Genomic DNA, 15720 nt, shown 5'->3' on the forward strand with positions numbered 1-15720 from the left:
GTAGAGACGGGGTTTCACCATGTTGGCCAGGCTGGTCTTGAACTCCTGACCTCATGATGCACCCTCAGCCTCCCAAAGTGCTGGGATTACAGGTGTGAGTCACCATGCCCAGCCTTTTTTTTTCTTTTCTTTTCTTTTTTTTTTTTTTTTTTTTTTTGAGACAGAGTCTCACTCTGTATCCCAGGCTGGAGTGCGGTGTCGTGATCTTGGCTCACTGCAACCTCTGCCTCCCCGGTTCAAGCGATTCTTGTGCCTCAGGCTCCTGAGTAGACGGGATTACAGGCACCTGCCACCACACCTGGCTAATTTTTGTATTTTTAGTAGAGAAGGGTTTCACCACATTGGCCAGGCTGCTCTTGTACTCCTGACCTCATGATCTGCCCACCTCAGCCTCCCAAAGTGCTGGAACTATAGGTGTAAGCCACTGCACCTTGTCCCCGATTTCTTGCCTTAGAGACCAGACTTTGCAGCTGGAATCTCTTTGGTCCAGGATGAAGCTCTGATATCAGAGTCCAGTTTGAATTAATCCACTGTAACTGGGGCACAGGAGGACACATTGTACAAAGTGGCTGCTGAGAGCCTGCCCTCTGGCTTTGCCTCCACACTGAAGTGAAGGAGGCTCTTCCTAGTGGAAGAGGGCTGGGTACACAGCTGATTATACCCCACATTCTGCAGCTGACAGACATTTCATCTGCTGCAGAAAATTAAGAGAGAGTCTGAGTTTAAATCTGGGCCGGGCACGGTGGCTCACGTCTGTAATTCCTTGGGGAGGCCAAGGTGGGCGGATCACCTGAGGTTGGGAGTTTGAGACTGGCCTGGCCAACATGGTGAAACCCTGTCTCTACTAAAAATACAAAATTAGCTGGGCGTGTTGGTGCGTGCCTATAATCCCAGCTACGCGGGAGGCTGAAGCAGGAGAATTGCTTGAAACTGGGAGGCCGAGGTTGCAGTGAACCGAGATCACACCACCGCACTCCAGCCTGGGCAACAGAGAGACCTCGTCTCAAAAAAATTAAAAAAAGAAAAAAAAAATGGATACACCCACCATCAGCACCCATTATATATAGAAACTTCCAAGGGGTCCTTTAACCCACACACTCCTCAAATTTTAACCCTCTCTGCTATTTTTTTTAATGGCTTTATTAAGGTTAAAATTCATATCCCAAACAACATACCCATTTAAAGTGCGCAATTCAGGCCGGGCACAGTGGCTCACACCTGTAATCCCAGCACTTTGGGAGGCTGAGGCAGGAGGATTGCTTGAGCCCAGGAGTTCTAGACCAGCCTAGGCAACAAAGCAAGACCCCGTCTCTACAAAAAATTAAACATTGGCCAGACGCGGTGGCTCATGCCTGTAATCCCAGCACTTTAGGAGGCCGAGGTGGGCGGATCACGAGGTCAGGAGTTCAAGACCAGCCTGGCCAAGATGGTGAAACCCCATCTCTACTAAAAATACAAAAAAAGCCAGGTATGGTGGCGGGCACCTGTAGTCCCAGCTAGTTGGGAGACTGAGGCAGAGAATTGCTTGAACCTGGCAGGTGGAGGTTGCAGAGAGCCAAGATCATGCCACTGCACTCCAGCCTGGGCCACAAAGCGAGACTCTGTCCCCTTGCCCCCCGAGAAATTAAAAATTAGGTGTGGTAGTGTACACCTGTGGTCCCAGCTACTTGGAAGGCTGAGGTAGGAAGACCACTTGAACCTAGGAGATCGAGGTCATGGTGAGCCGTGATCGCGCCATTGCACTCCAGCCTGGGTGACAGAGCGAGACCTCACCTCAAAGAGTAAATTAAAAAGTGCACAATTCAATGGCTTTAACATATTTACAGAATTGTACATCTATAATGATGAGTGATTTCAGAACATTTTCATTACCCCAAAAAAGAAAATTCACAACCTTTAGCAGTCACCTTTCAGGCTGGGCGCGGTGGCTCATGCCTGTAATCCTAGCACTTTGGGAGGCTGAGGCAGTCAGATCACCTGAGCGCAGGAGTTCAAGACCACTGGGCAACATGGCGAAACCCTGTCTCCACAATGAAATACAAAAATTAACCAGGCGTAGTGGCAGGCACCTGTAATCCCAGATACTCAGGAGGCTGAGGCAGGAGAATTGCTTGAACCCAGGAGGCAGTGGTTACAGTGAGCCGAGATCCTGCCACTACACTCTAGCCTGGGCGATAAGAGTGAGACTTCTTCTCAAAAAAAAAAAAAAACAAACATCAACTTCCAATCCCCCTTCCACCCTCAGCTACTAATCTACTTTCTGTGTCTATGAATCTGACTATTCTAGATGTTTCAGGTAAATGGAATTATACGATGTGTGGCCTTCAGTAACTGGCTTCTTTCATTTAGCAGAAATTTTTCAAAGTTCATCCATGATATGGGTATCAGCACTTCATTCCTTTTCATTGCCAAGTAATATTCCATTGCATAGATAGACCACATTTTGTTTATTCATTCATGAGCATGTGGATTGCCTCCACTTTTTGGCTCTTGTGAATGACGCGCTGTGAACATTTGTGTCCATGTTTTCATGTGGCTGTGTTTTGCCGTCATTTCTCTTGGGTACATATCTGAGAGCGGAATTGCTGAGTCATCTGGTAATCCTGTGTTTAATAGTTTGAGGAACTTCCAGAGTGTTTTCCAACTCTCTGTTCTTTTTACAGCCCTGCTTGTCTGCAGGGGTGAAGTTTTTACTCTGGGTCAGGCACTGGGGTGTCTGCTTGTCTGATCTTTTTTTTTCTGTCTCTTACATATTTCACCTTATCTTTTTCTAGATCTCTCAGCTCCTAGATTTCTTTTGTTTGTTTGTTTTTTTGAGACAGAGTCTCTCTCTGTTGCCCAGGCTGGAGTGCAGTGGCACAGTGTTGGCTCACTGAAACTTCAGTCTCCCAGGTTCAAACGATTCTCCTGCTTCAGGCTCCTGAGTAGCTGGGATTACAAGCGCAGGCCACCTCGCCCAGCTAATTTTGTATTTTTAGTAGAGACAGGGTGTCACCATGTTGGCCTGGCTGGTCTTGAACTCCTGACCTGAGGTGGTCTGCCCGCCTCAGCTTCCCAAAGTGCTGGGAATACAGGCATGAGCCACTGTGCCCGGCCGCTCCTAGATTTCTTACATCTCAGTTTTAGAATCCAGCCCGGGGCTGAGTGCAGTGGCTCACACCTGTAATCCCAGCACTTTGGGAGGCTGAAGTTGGTGGATCACTTGAGCTCACAAGTTCGAGACCAGCCTGGGCAACATGACGAAACCTCATCTCTACAAAAAAATACAAAAATTAGGCCGGGCGCAGTGGCTCATGCCTGTAATCCCAGCACTTTGGGAGGCTGACCTGGGTGGATCACCTGAGGTCAGCAGTTTGAGACCAGCCTGGCCAACATGGTGAAACCCTGTCTCTTCTAAAAGTATCAAAATTAGCCAGGCGTGGTGGTGGGTGCCTGTAATCTCAGCTACTTGGGAGGCTGAGGCAGGAGAATTGCTAGAACCTGGGAGGTGGAGGTTGCAGTGAGCCGAGATCGTGCCATTGCACTTCAGCCCGGGCGACAACAGAGAGACTCCATCTCAAAAACAAAACAAAACAATTAGCTGGGCATGGTGGTGTGCACCTGTAATCCCAGCTACTTGAGAGGCTGAGGTGGAAGGATGGTTTGAGCCTGGGAGACTGAGGTTGCAGTGAGTCCAGATCATGCCACTGCACTCCAGCCTGGGTGATAGAGCTAAACTGTATCTCAGGAAAAAAAAAAAATCTACCCCAAGTGTTAGCTAGAATCTCCTTGGTCCACTCATCAGGATCAGGATGGAGCTCTGATACTGAGTCCAGTTGGGATTAATCCACTGTAACAGGGGCACAGGAAGACACATGGCACAAAGTGGCTGCTGAGAGCCTGTGCTCTGGCCTCCCCTCCACACTGAAGTAAGGGAGGAGAGAGGTGTCAGCATGAGCCCCACACGGGAAGTGGTGCTTCTGCCCTACCTCCACCATTGCTGGATGGTCAAACCATTCCCTGCCCCTGTGTCTTGTCTTCCCCACCTGTGAAATGACAGGGTGTGCCCAGAAAGTTCCTAAGGAGCTTGTGAGTTCGGTATCATATGGTTAGAACATGGTAACCTTCAGAACTCCCCACACTGAGACCTGAGTTCTAGGGATTCTCAGGAGAGGGATTGCTGGCAGCTGCCAGGTATCTGTCATTGTCATTGTAGAGCTCTCAGCTTGTGGCTCTGGGATTTTTGAGCATGTATCGCTCCTGAGGATCTAACATGCAGATGTTCTCACTCTCTCAAGTTTGAGATCACTTTGCACCCTTGGGTTCTAAAACAGTAGATTCCTAAGATGTTTCAAGGGACCAGAATTATTTTGTGTTGCTTTTGAAATTGTACATACAATCACATCCTTGAAAATGTGTTAGTTTGGAAAGGATAGACAGTGAAAAAGTCTTCATCCAGCACATATCCCCGGCTCACAGTTTCTCAAATACAGCGACTGTTAGGGTTTTTTTGTTGTTGTTTTTGTTTTTGTTTTGTTTTTTGACAGGGTCTCGCTCTGTCACCCAGGCTGGAGTGCAGTGGGGTGATCTCGGCTCACTGCAACCTCCGTCTCCCGGGTACAAGTGATTCTCCTGCCTCAGCCTCCCGAGTAGCTGGGATTACAGGCGCGTGCCACCACACCCAGCTAATTTTGGGGGTTTTTTTTGAGACAGAGTCTTGCTCAGGCGCCTGCCACCACGCCCGGCTAATTTTTTTTTGTATTTTTAGTAGAGACAGGGTTTTACGGTGTTGGCCAGGATGGTCTCGATATCCTGACCTCGTGATCTGCCCGTCTCGGCCTCTCAAAGTGCTGGGATTACAGGCGTGAGCCACCGCACCCGGCCAATTTTTGTGTTTTTAGTAGAGACGGGGTTTCACCATGTTGGCCAGGATGGTCAATCTTCTGACCTCGTGATCTGCCCGCCTCGGCCTCCCAAAGTGCTGGGATTACAGGTATGAGCCACTGTGCCTGGCCCTGTTATGGGTTTTATATGAATTCTTTTGGAGAGATTTTATTCATAAACAAACATGTAAAGAGATAGATATGAGGCCTGGCATGGTGGCTCACACCTATAATCCCAGCACTTTGGGAGGCCAAGTTGGGAGGATCATTGGAGTCCAGGAGTTCAAGACCAGCCTGGACAACATGGCGAAATCCTGTCTCTACAAAAAAAGTACAAAAAATAGTTGGGCATGGTAGTGTGTGCCTATAGTCCCAGCTACTTGGGAGGCTGAAGTGGGAGGATGGCTTGAGCCTAGGAGGCCGAGGTTGCAGCAAGCTGAGGTCACGCCACTGTACTTCAGCTTGGGCAACAGAACGAGATCCTGTCTCAAAAAAAGAAAAAGAAAGAAGGAAACTGAAGATATATAAAAACAATAAGGAAATTCTCCCCTTTTGAAACAAGTTATAGTCCTTTGGAGATATTCATATATAAGCAAGTAGATAGAGATTATAGATACACACTTTTTTGCTTTTGTAGACAAATGATAACACATTGTTGACCCATCTCTTGTCTTGCCTTTTCTACTTTCTAGTCTATCATGAAGGTCATTCTGTATTGGTGCATAAAATGCTTCCTTATTCTTTTTTATAGCTGCATAATTTTCCACCGTGGAAATACCTTGACTTACGTAGTCATTCCCCTACTAAGGGTCTAATGGCAGGCCGGGTGGGGTGGCACACACCTGTGATTCCAGCTACTTGGGAGACTGAGGCAGGAGAACCGCTTGAGCCTGGGAGGTGGAGGTTGCGATGAGCAGACGTTGCGCCACTGCACTCCAGCCTCGGCGACAGAGCTGGACTTTGTCTCAAAAAAGAAAAAAAGAGAAGGTGCAATGAATGGCCTGTATGTGCATGATGTCATTGATTTGGAGTTTCTAGGTCAGTATATGTGCGTTGGTAATCTTGAGGTAATTTTGACAGATACTGTCAGAATGGCCCACACAGAGATTGCAGCCCACGTGAGGAATTCTCAGGTTCCAACAGAGTCAGTTCTGGGTTTCCGTGGTGATGCCAGCTCTAAACGGTGCCCCCTCCCCCAGGTGGCCCATCCCCTGCACCCCTGCACCCCAAACGCAGCCCGACGAGCACGGGGGAAGCAGAGCTGAAGGAGGAGCGGCTGCCAGGCCGGAAGGCGAGCTGCAGTGCCGCGGGGAGCGGGAGTCGAGGGCTGCCCCCCTCCAGCCCCATGGTCAGCAGCGCCCACAACCCCAACAAGGCAGAGATCCCAGAGCGGCGGAAGGACAGCACAAGCACCCCCGTGAGTGACCAGGGCTGGGGGGCAGGGCTGGGGGCGCCGCCACCTGTGGCCAGCCTGCGGACACCACCCGAGCCACATTCCTCAGGCCCTGCCTTCATCTCATTCCCCAGGCAGAACTCCTTCTTACCAATTCCTTCTTATACCCATTCATTCATTCAACAAACAACAAACATTTATCGAGCGCCTCTGTTTGCCTGAGCTCAATTTATACACAAACACTTGATGTTCGTGTATAACGTTCTGTGTCAAAGAAGCGAAGAACATACTCTTGGCAGAAAGGATTTAATACAGGAAATTAAGTGCTTTTAAAAATGTGGGAAGGGCCAGGCATGGTGACTCATGCTTGTAATCCTGGCATTTTGGGAAGCCGAGGCAGGAGGATCACTTGAGGCCAGGAGTTTAAGAAACATAGCAACACTCCATCTCTACTAAAAATCAAAAAAATTAGCCAGGCATTGTGTTATGTGCCTGTGGTCCCAGCTACTCAAAAGACCGGGGTGGGAGAATCACTTGAGCCCGGGAGGTTGAGGCTACAGGGAGGTTGAGGCTACAGGGAGCTGTGATCCTGCCACTGCACTCCATCCTGGGTGACAGAGCAAAACCCTGTCTTAATGAATCAATAAATAAAATATTAATAGTAATTTAAAAAATCAGGCCAGGCGCAGTGGCTCACGCCTATAATCCCAGCACTTTGGGAGGCAGAGGTGGGCGGATCACTTGAGGTCAGGAATTTGAGATCCACTTGGCCAATATGGCGAAACCCCGTCTCTACTAAAAATATGAAAATTAGGCCGGGCGCGGTGGCTCAAGCCTGTAATCCCAGCACTTTGGGAGGCCGAGACGGGCGGATCACGAGTTCAGGAGATCGAGACCATCCTGGCTAACACAGTGAAACCCCGTCTCTACTAAAATACAAAAAAAATTAGCCGGGCGAGGTGGCGGGCGCCTGTAGTCCCAGCTACTCGGGAGGCTGAGGCAGGAGAATGGCGTAAACCCAGGAGGCGGGGCTTGCAGTGAGCTGAGATCTGGCCACTGCACTCCAGCCTGGGCAACAAAGCTAGACTCCATCTCAAAAAAAAAAAAAAAAAAAAGAAAATTAGCCGGGCGTGGTGGCGGGCACCTGTAATCGCAACTACTCGGGAGGCTGAGGCAGGAGAATCGCTTGAATCCAGGGGGCGGAGGCTACAGTGAGCCAAGACTGTACTACTGCACTCTAGAATGGGTGACAGGTGAGACTCCATTAAAAAAAAAAAAAAAAAGGCTGGATGCAGTGGCTCACGCCTGTATTCGCAGCACTTTGGAAGGCCGAGGTGGGCGGATCATGAGGTCAGGAGATCGAGACCGTCCTGGCTAACACAGTGAAACCCCATCACTACTAAAAATACAGAAAATTAGCTGGATGTGGTGCATCCACCTATAGTCTCAGCTACTCTGGAGGTTGAGGCAGGAGAATCACTTGAACCCGAGAGGCGGAAGTTGCAGTGAGCCAAGATCACACCACTGCACTCCAGTCTGGGTGACAGAGTGAGACTCTGTCTCAAGAAAAAAAAAAATGTCGTAGGAAGCAGCAGCAGCTTCCCCAGCTCCTCAGCTCTTCCGGCATCTACATTACATTCTGTCCCACTCCCTGCTCCTCTGCTCTGCACATGTTCAGGAGCCGCCCCACGTGGCTGTGCCCTTGGTGTTTCGAGGCTGGTCATGGCAGGTTACTACCAGCCAAGTCCCAGCCTTGACCAGGGTGCACACAGGTATGAGTCTGAGCCAGTTGTGGGCCTAAACTTTTAAAATCATGGTCGGGCGAGGTGGCGGGCGCCTGTAGTCCCAGCTACTCGGGAGGCTGAGGCAGGAGAATGGTGTGCATCTGGGAGGCGGAGCTTGCAGTGAGCTGAGATCCGGCCACTGCACTCCAGCCTGGGCGACAGAGCGAGACTCCGTCTCAAAAAAAAAAAAAAAAAAAGCATGGTTGGCTGGGCGTGGTGGCTTACACCTGTAATCCCAGCACTTTGGGAGGCCGAGGTGGGCAGATCATGAGGTCAGGAGATGGAGACCATCCTGGCTAACACGGTGAAACCCCGTCTCTACTAAAAATACAAAAAAAATTAGCCTGGCGTGGTGGCGGGCACCTGTAGTCCCAGCTACTCAGGAGGCTGAGGCAGGAGAATGGTATGAACCCGGGAGGCAGAGCTTACAGTGAGCCGAAATCGCTCCATTACACTCCAGCCTGGCGACAGAGTGAGACTCTTTCAAAAAAAAAAAAAAAAAAAAAAAAAAGCATGGGTTACCACCCACACAGACACAAAATACTTATAGTTATCTTATTTTTACCATAAGATTTTGCTCTTTAACAAATAAGTTGACCGGGTGTGGTGGCTCATGCCTGTAATCCCAGCACTTTGAGAGGCTGAGGTGGGTGGATTACTTGAGCTCAGGAGTTCGAGACCAACCTGTGCAAAATGGTGACACCTCTTCTCTACAAAAAATACAAAAATTAGTCCGGTGTGGTGGTGGCACGTGCCGGTAGTCCCAGCTACTTGGGAGGCTGAGGCAGGAGGATCACTTGTGTCCAGGAGGCGAAGGTTGCAGTGAGCCAAAATCGCGCCACTGCACTCCAGCCTGGGCGACAGAGGGAAACCTTGTCTCAAACAAACAAACAAAAAAATAAGTTTTTAAATACTAATTTTTCTTGTACATACATGAGAACATTCATCTTTTTAATTTCTTCTTAGTGCTCTTGGTGCCCCTGGGTACTTCCATTTTATTTTGGTTCTAAACACCCAAGGCAAACCAAGGTCTCACTGCACGGCTGTTTGCGGGGTAGGGGTGTTTCTGCGGAGGTCCTGACCATCAGGAGGAACCCAGCCGTGGTGGCTGGTGGTGTCTGGCTGTTACCAGCGTTTACCAGCCTTGACTGGCTTTGACCGATTGTGACTGGCCTTCACTGGCAATGCCTGCCAGGGCCCTACTGAAGCTTTTACTGCAAGTGTCCGCCTGTTACCAGTGGCAGCCAGCTGTGGCCAGCTTTAACCAGCCTTTACTGGCAGTGTCCAGCCATGACCAGTATTAACCAGCAGCAACTGGCTGTGACCGGCTTTGACCAGCCTTGACTGGCCGTGACCACCCTTGGCCAATGGTATCTGGCTGTGACCAGTGGTGTCTGGCCATTACCACTCATGACCAGCTTTAACTGTCCCTGACTGTTGGTGTCTGACTATGACCAGCCTTAACTTGCTGTGATAGGCTTTGACCAGCAGTGTCAGGCCATGACCAGCGGTAGCCAGCAGTGACTGGCAGTGACCGGCTGTGTTTGGTTTGACCAGCTGTGACCCTGCCGCCACCTGTGAGGACTGCTAGTCCGTGTTGAGGGCCCTGAACTCCAGGGCTGTGCAGAGCCCGGGGTCAGTACAGGGAGGGGAGTGGAATGTTGTGAGGGGACCCTGTGGGGATGGGGCAGGAGAGGGTGACCCTGAGGACAGCTCACTGGCCACCTTATACCAGAAGGGCCTTAGGGAAACAGATCTTGAGGGCATCAACTCGACTTCAGGCAGGTGGTACAGGAGGGAGGCGGGGATGCCTGTGTGTCCTGAGTATTCCGGATCAGTACAAATTCACGCCCCTTGGCTCCTCCCCAGCCCCGAGACCTGGGGCTCCACATGGCAGCCTCTGAGGCCCATGTGTCAGAGAGTGATCCACAGCCCAGAGAATGGGTGGGAGCCGCAGGGCCAGAGAAGGAGAGGATGAGGTGGGAGTGTGGTTAAAGAAAAAAGAAAAAATTGTAGGAAGGACTGGAGGAGCGGACAGTGGGCGGGGCGGACAGTGGGCGGGATTTGCAGGAACAACAGTCCCAACCACACCGCAGAACTGACCCACCAAGGGAGCTGCTGCTTCTGAGGCTGCCCCAGCACTGGTAAATTCAAGAGTGCACTGTTAGGCCGGGCATGGTGGCTTATGCCTGTAAGCCCAACACTTTGGGGGCTGAGGCAGTGGATCACTTGAGGTCAGGAGTTCAAGACCAGCCCGGCCAACATGGCAAAAATCCCATCTGTACTAAAAATACAAAAATTAGCCTGGCGTGGTGCACACCTGTAATCTCAGCTACTTGGGAAGCTGAGGCAGGAGAATTGCCTGAACCTAGGAGGCGGAGGTTACAGTGAGCTGAGATTGTGCCACTACACTTCAACCTGGGTGACAGGGCGAGACTCTGTCTTAAAAAAAAAAAAAAAAGGCCGGGCGCGGTAATCCCAGCACTTTGGGAGGCCGAGGCAGGCAGATCACAAGGTCAGGAGATCAATCAAGACCACGGTGAAACCCCGTCTCTACTAAAAATACAAAAAATTAGCCTGGCGCAGTGGCGGGCGCCTGTAGTCCCAGCTACTCAGGAGGCTAAGGCAGGAGAATGGCGTGATCCCAGGAGGCCGAGCCTGCAGTGAGCCGAGATCGTGCCACTGCACTCCAGCCGGGGGACAGAGCGAGACTCCGTCTCAAAAAAAAAAAAAAAGGCACATTGACATGGCTGTAACCCAAGACTCAAAAACCTCATCCTCCATCAGTCAAAAGAGCTTATTGATGCCTAGAGGGCTGAACAACGGGCAATGGGGCCCTGCTGAAGCAAAGACCTTCATCTCATAGCCTTGCCTGTGTGAGCTGAAGTCAAAGTAGGCAGGACAGCAGCTGCTGCCCCATTTACACCTTCCAAATCTTCGTGAATGCAAAGATTGGCGGAACCCAACTTGTATGCAGAACCTGAGCTGCAGAGGACTCTGGGAAATGTAGTACTTGGCTTTCCTGCATCTGAGTTCCCAAGAACAGCATAGTATGAAAATATCCTCAATATAGGAACAGGAGAGTGGAGGCAGCTGGACATGGTGGCACACACATGTAGTCCCAGCTATTGGGAGGCTGAAGTGGGAGGATTGCTTGAGGCCAGGAATTTGAGACCAGCCTGGGCAACATGGTGAGATCCTCTCTCTTAAAAAAGAGAAAAAGGGTGGAGGCAGTTTGAGAAAGTGGCCAAGATTCTGAAGCCACGTAGAGTTTGAATTACATTAATGAGCCGTGTGACCTTGGGCAAATAACTTCATCTCTCTGAGCTTTAGTATCTCACTCTGTGAAATGGGCTCATTAGAGAACCTGGGTCATTGTGAGGATCTTGTAAGATCTCAAACATGAGGTACTTCACATACTGGCACAGTAAGCACTCAGTGAATGAGAGCTATTGTTATTGCTAAATGAAACCCACACCTTAAGAAGGAAAAAAAAAAAAAAAAGAAAAGCAAATAAACCTCAAAGAAAGTAGAAGGGACCAGAAGTGGTGGCTCACGCCTATAATCCCAGCACTTCGGGAGGCTGAGGCAGGAGGATTGCTTGAACCCAGGAGTTGAAGACCAGCCTGGGCAACACAGACCCTGTCTTTGCCAAAAATAAAAATTAGCTAAGTGTTGTGACACATGCCTGAGGTTCTAGCTACTTGGGAGGCTGCAGTGAGCCATGATCACACCACTGCACTCCAGCCTAGGCATCAGAACAAGACCCCATCTCAAAAAAAGAATGGAGGAGGCATTAAAGAGAATAAATCAGTGAAGGAGAAGGAAGAGGTACAATAAAGCAACAAAACCTAAAGTTGGTTTTTTGAAAAGATTAATAAAATCAGTCTGGGCGCAGTGGCTCATACCTGTAATCCCAGCACTTTGAGAGGCTGAGGCGGGTGGATTACTTGAGGTCAGGAGTTTGAGACCAGCCTGGCCAGCATGATGAAACCCTGTGTCTTCCAAAAATACAAAAAATTAGCTGGTCGTGGTGGTGCACGCCTGTAATCCCAGCTACTTGGGAGGCTAAGGCAGGAGAATCACTTGAACCTGGGAGGTGGATGTTGCAGTGAGCCGAGATCATGCCATTGCACTCCAGCCTGGGCAAAAACAGTGAAACTCTGTCCTAAATAAATAAATAAATAAAATCCAATGGATCCCTGGTAAAAATCAATTAAGGAAAAAAGACAGCAAACATGAATTACCAGTATCCAAAATGAAAAGGGGAACTTTGTTCTAACATTGACAGATAGTAAGATGATATTAGGAACTACTTTATGCCAATAAATGTAACAGCTTAGATGAAATGGACACATTACTTTAAAAACACACTGTATCAAAACTGACACAGGAAGAAATAGAAAACCTGAACAGTCTTTTATTCTTGTTAAAGAAATTGAATTCGTAACTGAAAACCTTCCCCATAAAGAAAATTTCCAGCTGTGATGACTCCCACCAGTGGAATTCTTCCAAACACTTAAAGAAGAAATAACACTAACCTTACACAAACTTCCAGAGAATAGAAAAAGAGAGCTCTCTGCCTAACATGTTTATGAGGCAGCGTAATCCTGATATTCCCTATGTTCCCAGAGCTCACAGCCCAGTATGGGATGGGGACATATATGAGAACAGACATTGATAGCGCAGTGATTGAAGCTGCAGTGGGGAGCCCAGGGACCTGTGGGAACCCAAAGGAGGCACGTGCCTCAGCCTGGGGCCGGGGGTGGTGGTAGATTATGAACTGACACCTGAAAGATATGTAGGAGTGAGTCAGGGGAAAAGGTAGGAGGAATGTTCTAACAGGTGAGACAGCCAGTGCAAAGGCTAGGCAGAGTGACAGAATGTGGCATGAATAAGTACGTTAGCAAACGTTTGGTGTGGCTGGGCCGGACCTTGAGAAGGTGGGCATTGCTGGGAGAAGAGCGATGGACAAGGATGCCCCCTGGAAACCTTCCCTGCCTCGTTTTCCCTCAGTGTCGCCCTCTTCTCCGGGCTCCAGGGGTCTCCCTTGACTCAGCCTAGGTGGTTGGGATTCTTATGAGCCTTTCACGTCTTTGAGACCTTTGACCATCTCCTACTCACCCTGGCTTCCCACACGAGCCCCTGACTCATTCGTCGATGGGGAGGGCAGACCAGGGAAGAGGGTGGAGCTCAGGGGCGTGTCTTCACCCCCTCACTCCCTTCCTGGCCGTGTCTCCTGCAGAACAACCTCCCTCCCAGCATGATGACCCGCAGAAACACCTACGTTTGCACAGAACGCCCGGGGGCTGAGCGCCCGTCACTGTTGCCAAATGGGAAAGAAAACAGGTATGGAGGGGGCAGCAACAGGGTGAGGGGTGGGAAGTAGGGGGTAGGTAAATAGGACCTCCCTGGATCTGAGATGGTAGGCGTTGGAGGCTGGTGCCATGGGGACCGGGGCCCAGAGAGGGAGTGTATCTGCCCTGCCCTTGGCCATGTGCCCTTGCCATGTACCCCCCCTGAAAATCCTCCCCACTTAATTAATTAGTCTTCAGCACCAGGAAAGCAGTTGGCCCTGTTCTCCGCCTACAAGCCTTGGGAACCTGAATTGATTTTTTGAATGATCCATTTTTAGAAGGCGAGAGAAGCCCCAGAATGTCACAGCTTCAGCATCATCTGGTTGGCTGGTTTTCCAGCTTGTTGGCCTGAGTCTGTGAGGTCTCTTCCAGCTGGCAAGGGAGAGAAACCAGTTCAGACTGGCTGGAGCAGAGAGAGGGAAGGGATTGGTTCACATCACAGGTCAAGGCCAGTGAGAGTGGGGCCGGCTCCACAACGAGGACACTGCCACCCACCGGGACAGTAGGGCAGGTTGATGGCCAACACCAGGGCACACTCTGGGATGCACCTGATTAGTGGATGCAGATCTTCCCACTGGGTGTGGGCAGGGGAATGAGGTAGTTAACAGTCACGATTCTGTGAATACTCAGTTCTGAGTTCGAATCTTACCTCTGTGCTCGCACTGCTAGCTGAATGACTGGGTAAATCTCTGAGCCTCTGTTTCCTCCTCCATAAAATGGGCTTGATGCTGTCTGGGCACGGTGGCTTACGCCTGTAATCCCAGCACTTTGGGAGGCCGAGGTGGGCAGATCACCTGAAGTCAGGAGTTCGAGACCAACCTGGCCAACATGGTGAAACCCTGTCTCTACTAAAAATACAAAAATTAGCCAGGAATGGTATCATGCGCATGTAATCCCAGCTACTCAGAAGGCTGAATAAGGCAGGAGAATCGCTTGAACCCAGGAGGCAGAGGTTGCAGTGAGCTGGGATTACGCCACGGCACTCCAGCCTGGGCCACACAGCGAGACTCTGTCTCAAAAAAAAAAAAAGGTCAGGTGCGGTCTTTTTACACCTGTAATCCCAACACTTTTGGAGGCCGAGACAGGCAGATCACGAGGTCAGGAGATCGAGACCATCCTGGCTAACATTGTGAAACCCTGTCTCTACTAAAAATACAAAAAATTAGCCAGACGTGGTGGTGGGTGCCTGTAGTCCCAGCTACTCAGGAGGCTGAGGCAAGAGAATGGCGTGAACCTGGGAGGTGGAGCTTACAGTGAGCCTAAATGGCGCCACAGCACTCCAGTCTGGGCGACAGAGCAAGACTCCATCTCAAAAAAAAAAAAAAAAGGGCTGATGCTGTCTACTTCCAGGCCCCATTATAGAGATCCAGTAGAGATCAGGTGTGTCCTGTACCTGGCACTGGGTCTGATGCTTAGGAGGCCTTCATTCAGTGACTGAGAGTGCTTTTTCTTGGTGGTTATCAAATAAAAATAATAGTAGTGAACATTCTGAAGCAGCAGCCACATGCCAGGCTTCTATGTCTATCGCCTGGCTCAATGCCCCTAACAACTCTGTGAGGTAGATCCTAATATCTCCATTTTACAGCTGAGGACATAAGGCATAGGGAGGTTAAGTAACTTGTCCAAGGCCACACAGCTGGTAAGTCAAGAAGCAGATTCCAGACTGACTCCAGAATCTATTTGTTGTTTTTTTTGTTTGTTTGTTTGTTTGTTTTTGGTTTTTTGTTGTTGTTGTTGTTGAGACAGAGTCTCGTTCTGCTGCCCAGGCTGGAGTGCAGTGGCCGGATCTCAGCTCACTGCAAGCTCCGCCTCCCGGGTTCACGCCATTCTCCTGCCTCAGCCTCCCGAGTAGCTGGGACTATAGGTGCCCGCCACCTCGCCCGGCTAGTTTTTTGTATTTTTAAAGTAGAGACGGGGTTTCACCATGTCAGCCAGGATGGTCTCGATCTCCTGACCTCGTGATCCGCCCGTCTCGGCCTCCCAAAGTGCTGGGATTACAGGCTTGAGCCACCGCGCCCGGCCTCCAGAATCTATTTGTAATCACCATAATATATGGCCTTCCAGTTCTGCTCAAGAGACAGTAGAACAGTTAAATTACAGACTCAGACAAAAAAAAAATTAAAAATTTAAAATTTAAAAACACAAAAAATAAAAATTATAGACTCAGCTGCTGTAACAAAAACAAAGAGATCCCAGGGTAAAGTAATTTAAATAAAAAGGAGGCTTAGTCCAGAGGGTCCTCCAAGGACCCAGGTAAGTTCTTCCAGCCCCAACATGAGTTTCCAGCTCTGGGACTGAGGCCACTGCACCAGCTGCCATCATTT

General features: G+C 49.8%; 1 protein-coding gene and 2 long non-coding RNA genes across 11 annotated transcripts in view; 2 read left to right on the forward strand and 1 right to left on the reverse strand.

Moving 5' to 3' along the window:
• The window catches only part of MARK4 (microtubule affinity regulating kinase 4), a 53954-nt gene that overhangs the window by 31089 nt on the left and 7145 nt on the right, over positions 1-15720 (forward strand). For all 9 annotated transcript variants that reach the window (XR_003725155.2, XM_077980323.1, XM_015124257.3 and 6 more), the window contains 2 exons: positions 6062-6279; positions 13285-13388. Coding sequence is in view for 8 of the 9 variants with exons in the window: in XM_077980323.1 (XP_077836449.1) it covers positions 6062-6279; positions 13285-13388 (322 nt within the window). In the remaining variant the exon portion in view is untranslated. The remainder of the gene's footprint in view (positions 1-6061; positions 6280-13284; positions 13389-15720) is intronic.
• Positions 127-5706, forward strand: LOC144337182 (uncharacterized). Its single transcript, XR_013409915.1, has 3 exons — positions 127-200; positions 3488-4207; positions 5239-5706. It is a non-coding gene; the product is annotated as an uncharacterized LOC144337182 (long non-coding RNA).
• Positions 11100-12230, reverse strand: LOC144337189 (uncharacterized). The gene is made up of 2 exons (XR_013409922.1): positions 12054-12230; positions 11100-11598 (listed from the first exon to the last, which is right to left on the reverse strand). It is a non-coding gene; the product is annotated as an uncharacterized LOC144337189 (long non-coding RNA).

Source organism: Macaca mulatta, chromosome 19 (genome assembly GCF_049350105.2).
Source record: "Macaca mulatta isolate MMU2019108-1 chromosome 19, T2T-MMU8v2.0, whole genome shotgun sequence".
In the NCBI taxonomy this organism is placed as follows: domain Eukaryota; kingdom Metazoa; phylum Chordata; class Mammalia; order Primates; family Cercopithecidae; genus Macaca; species Macaca mulatta.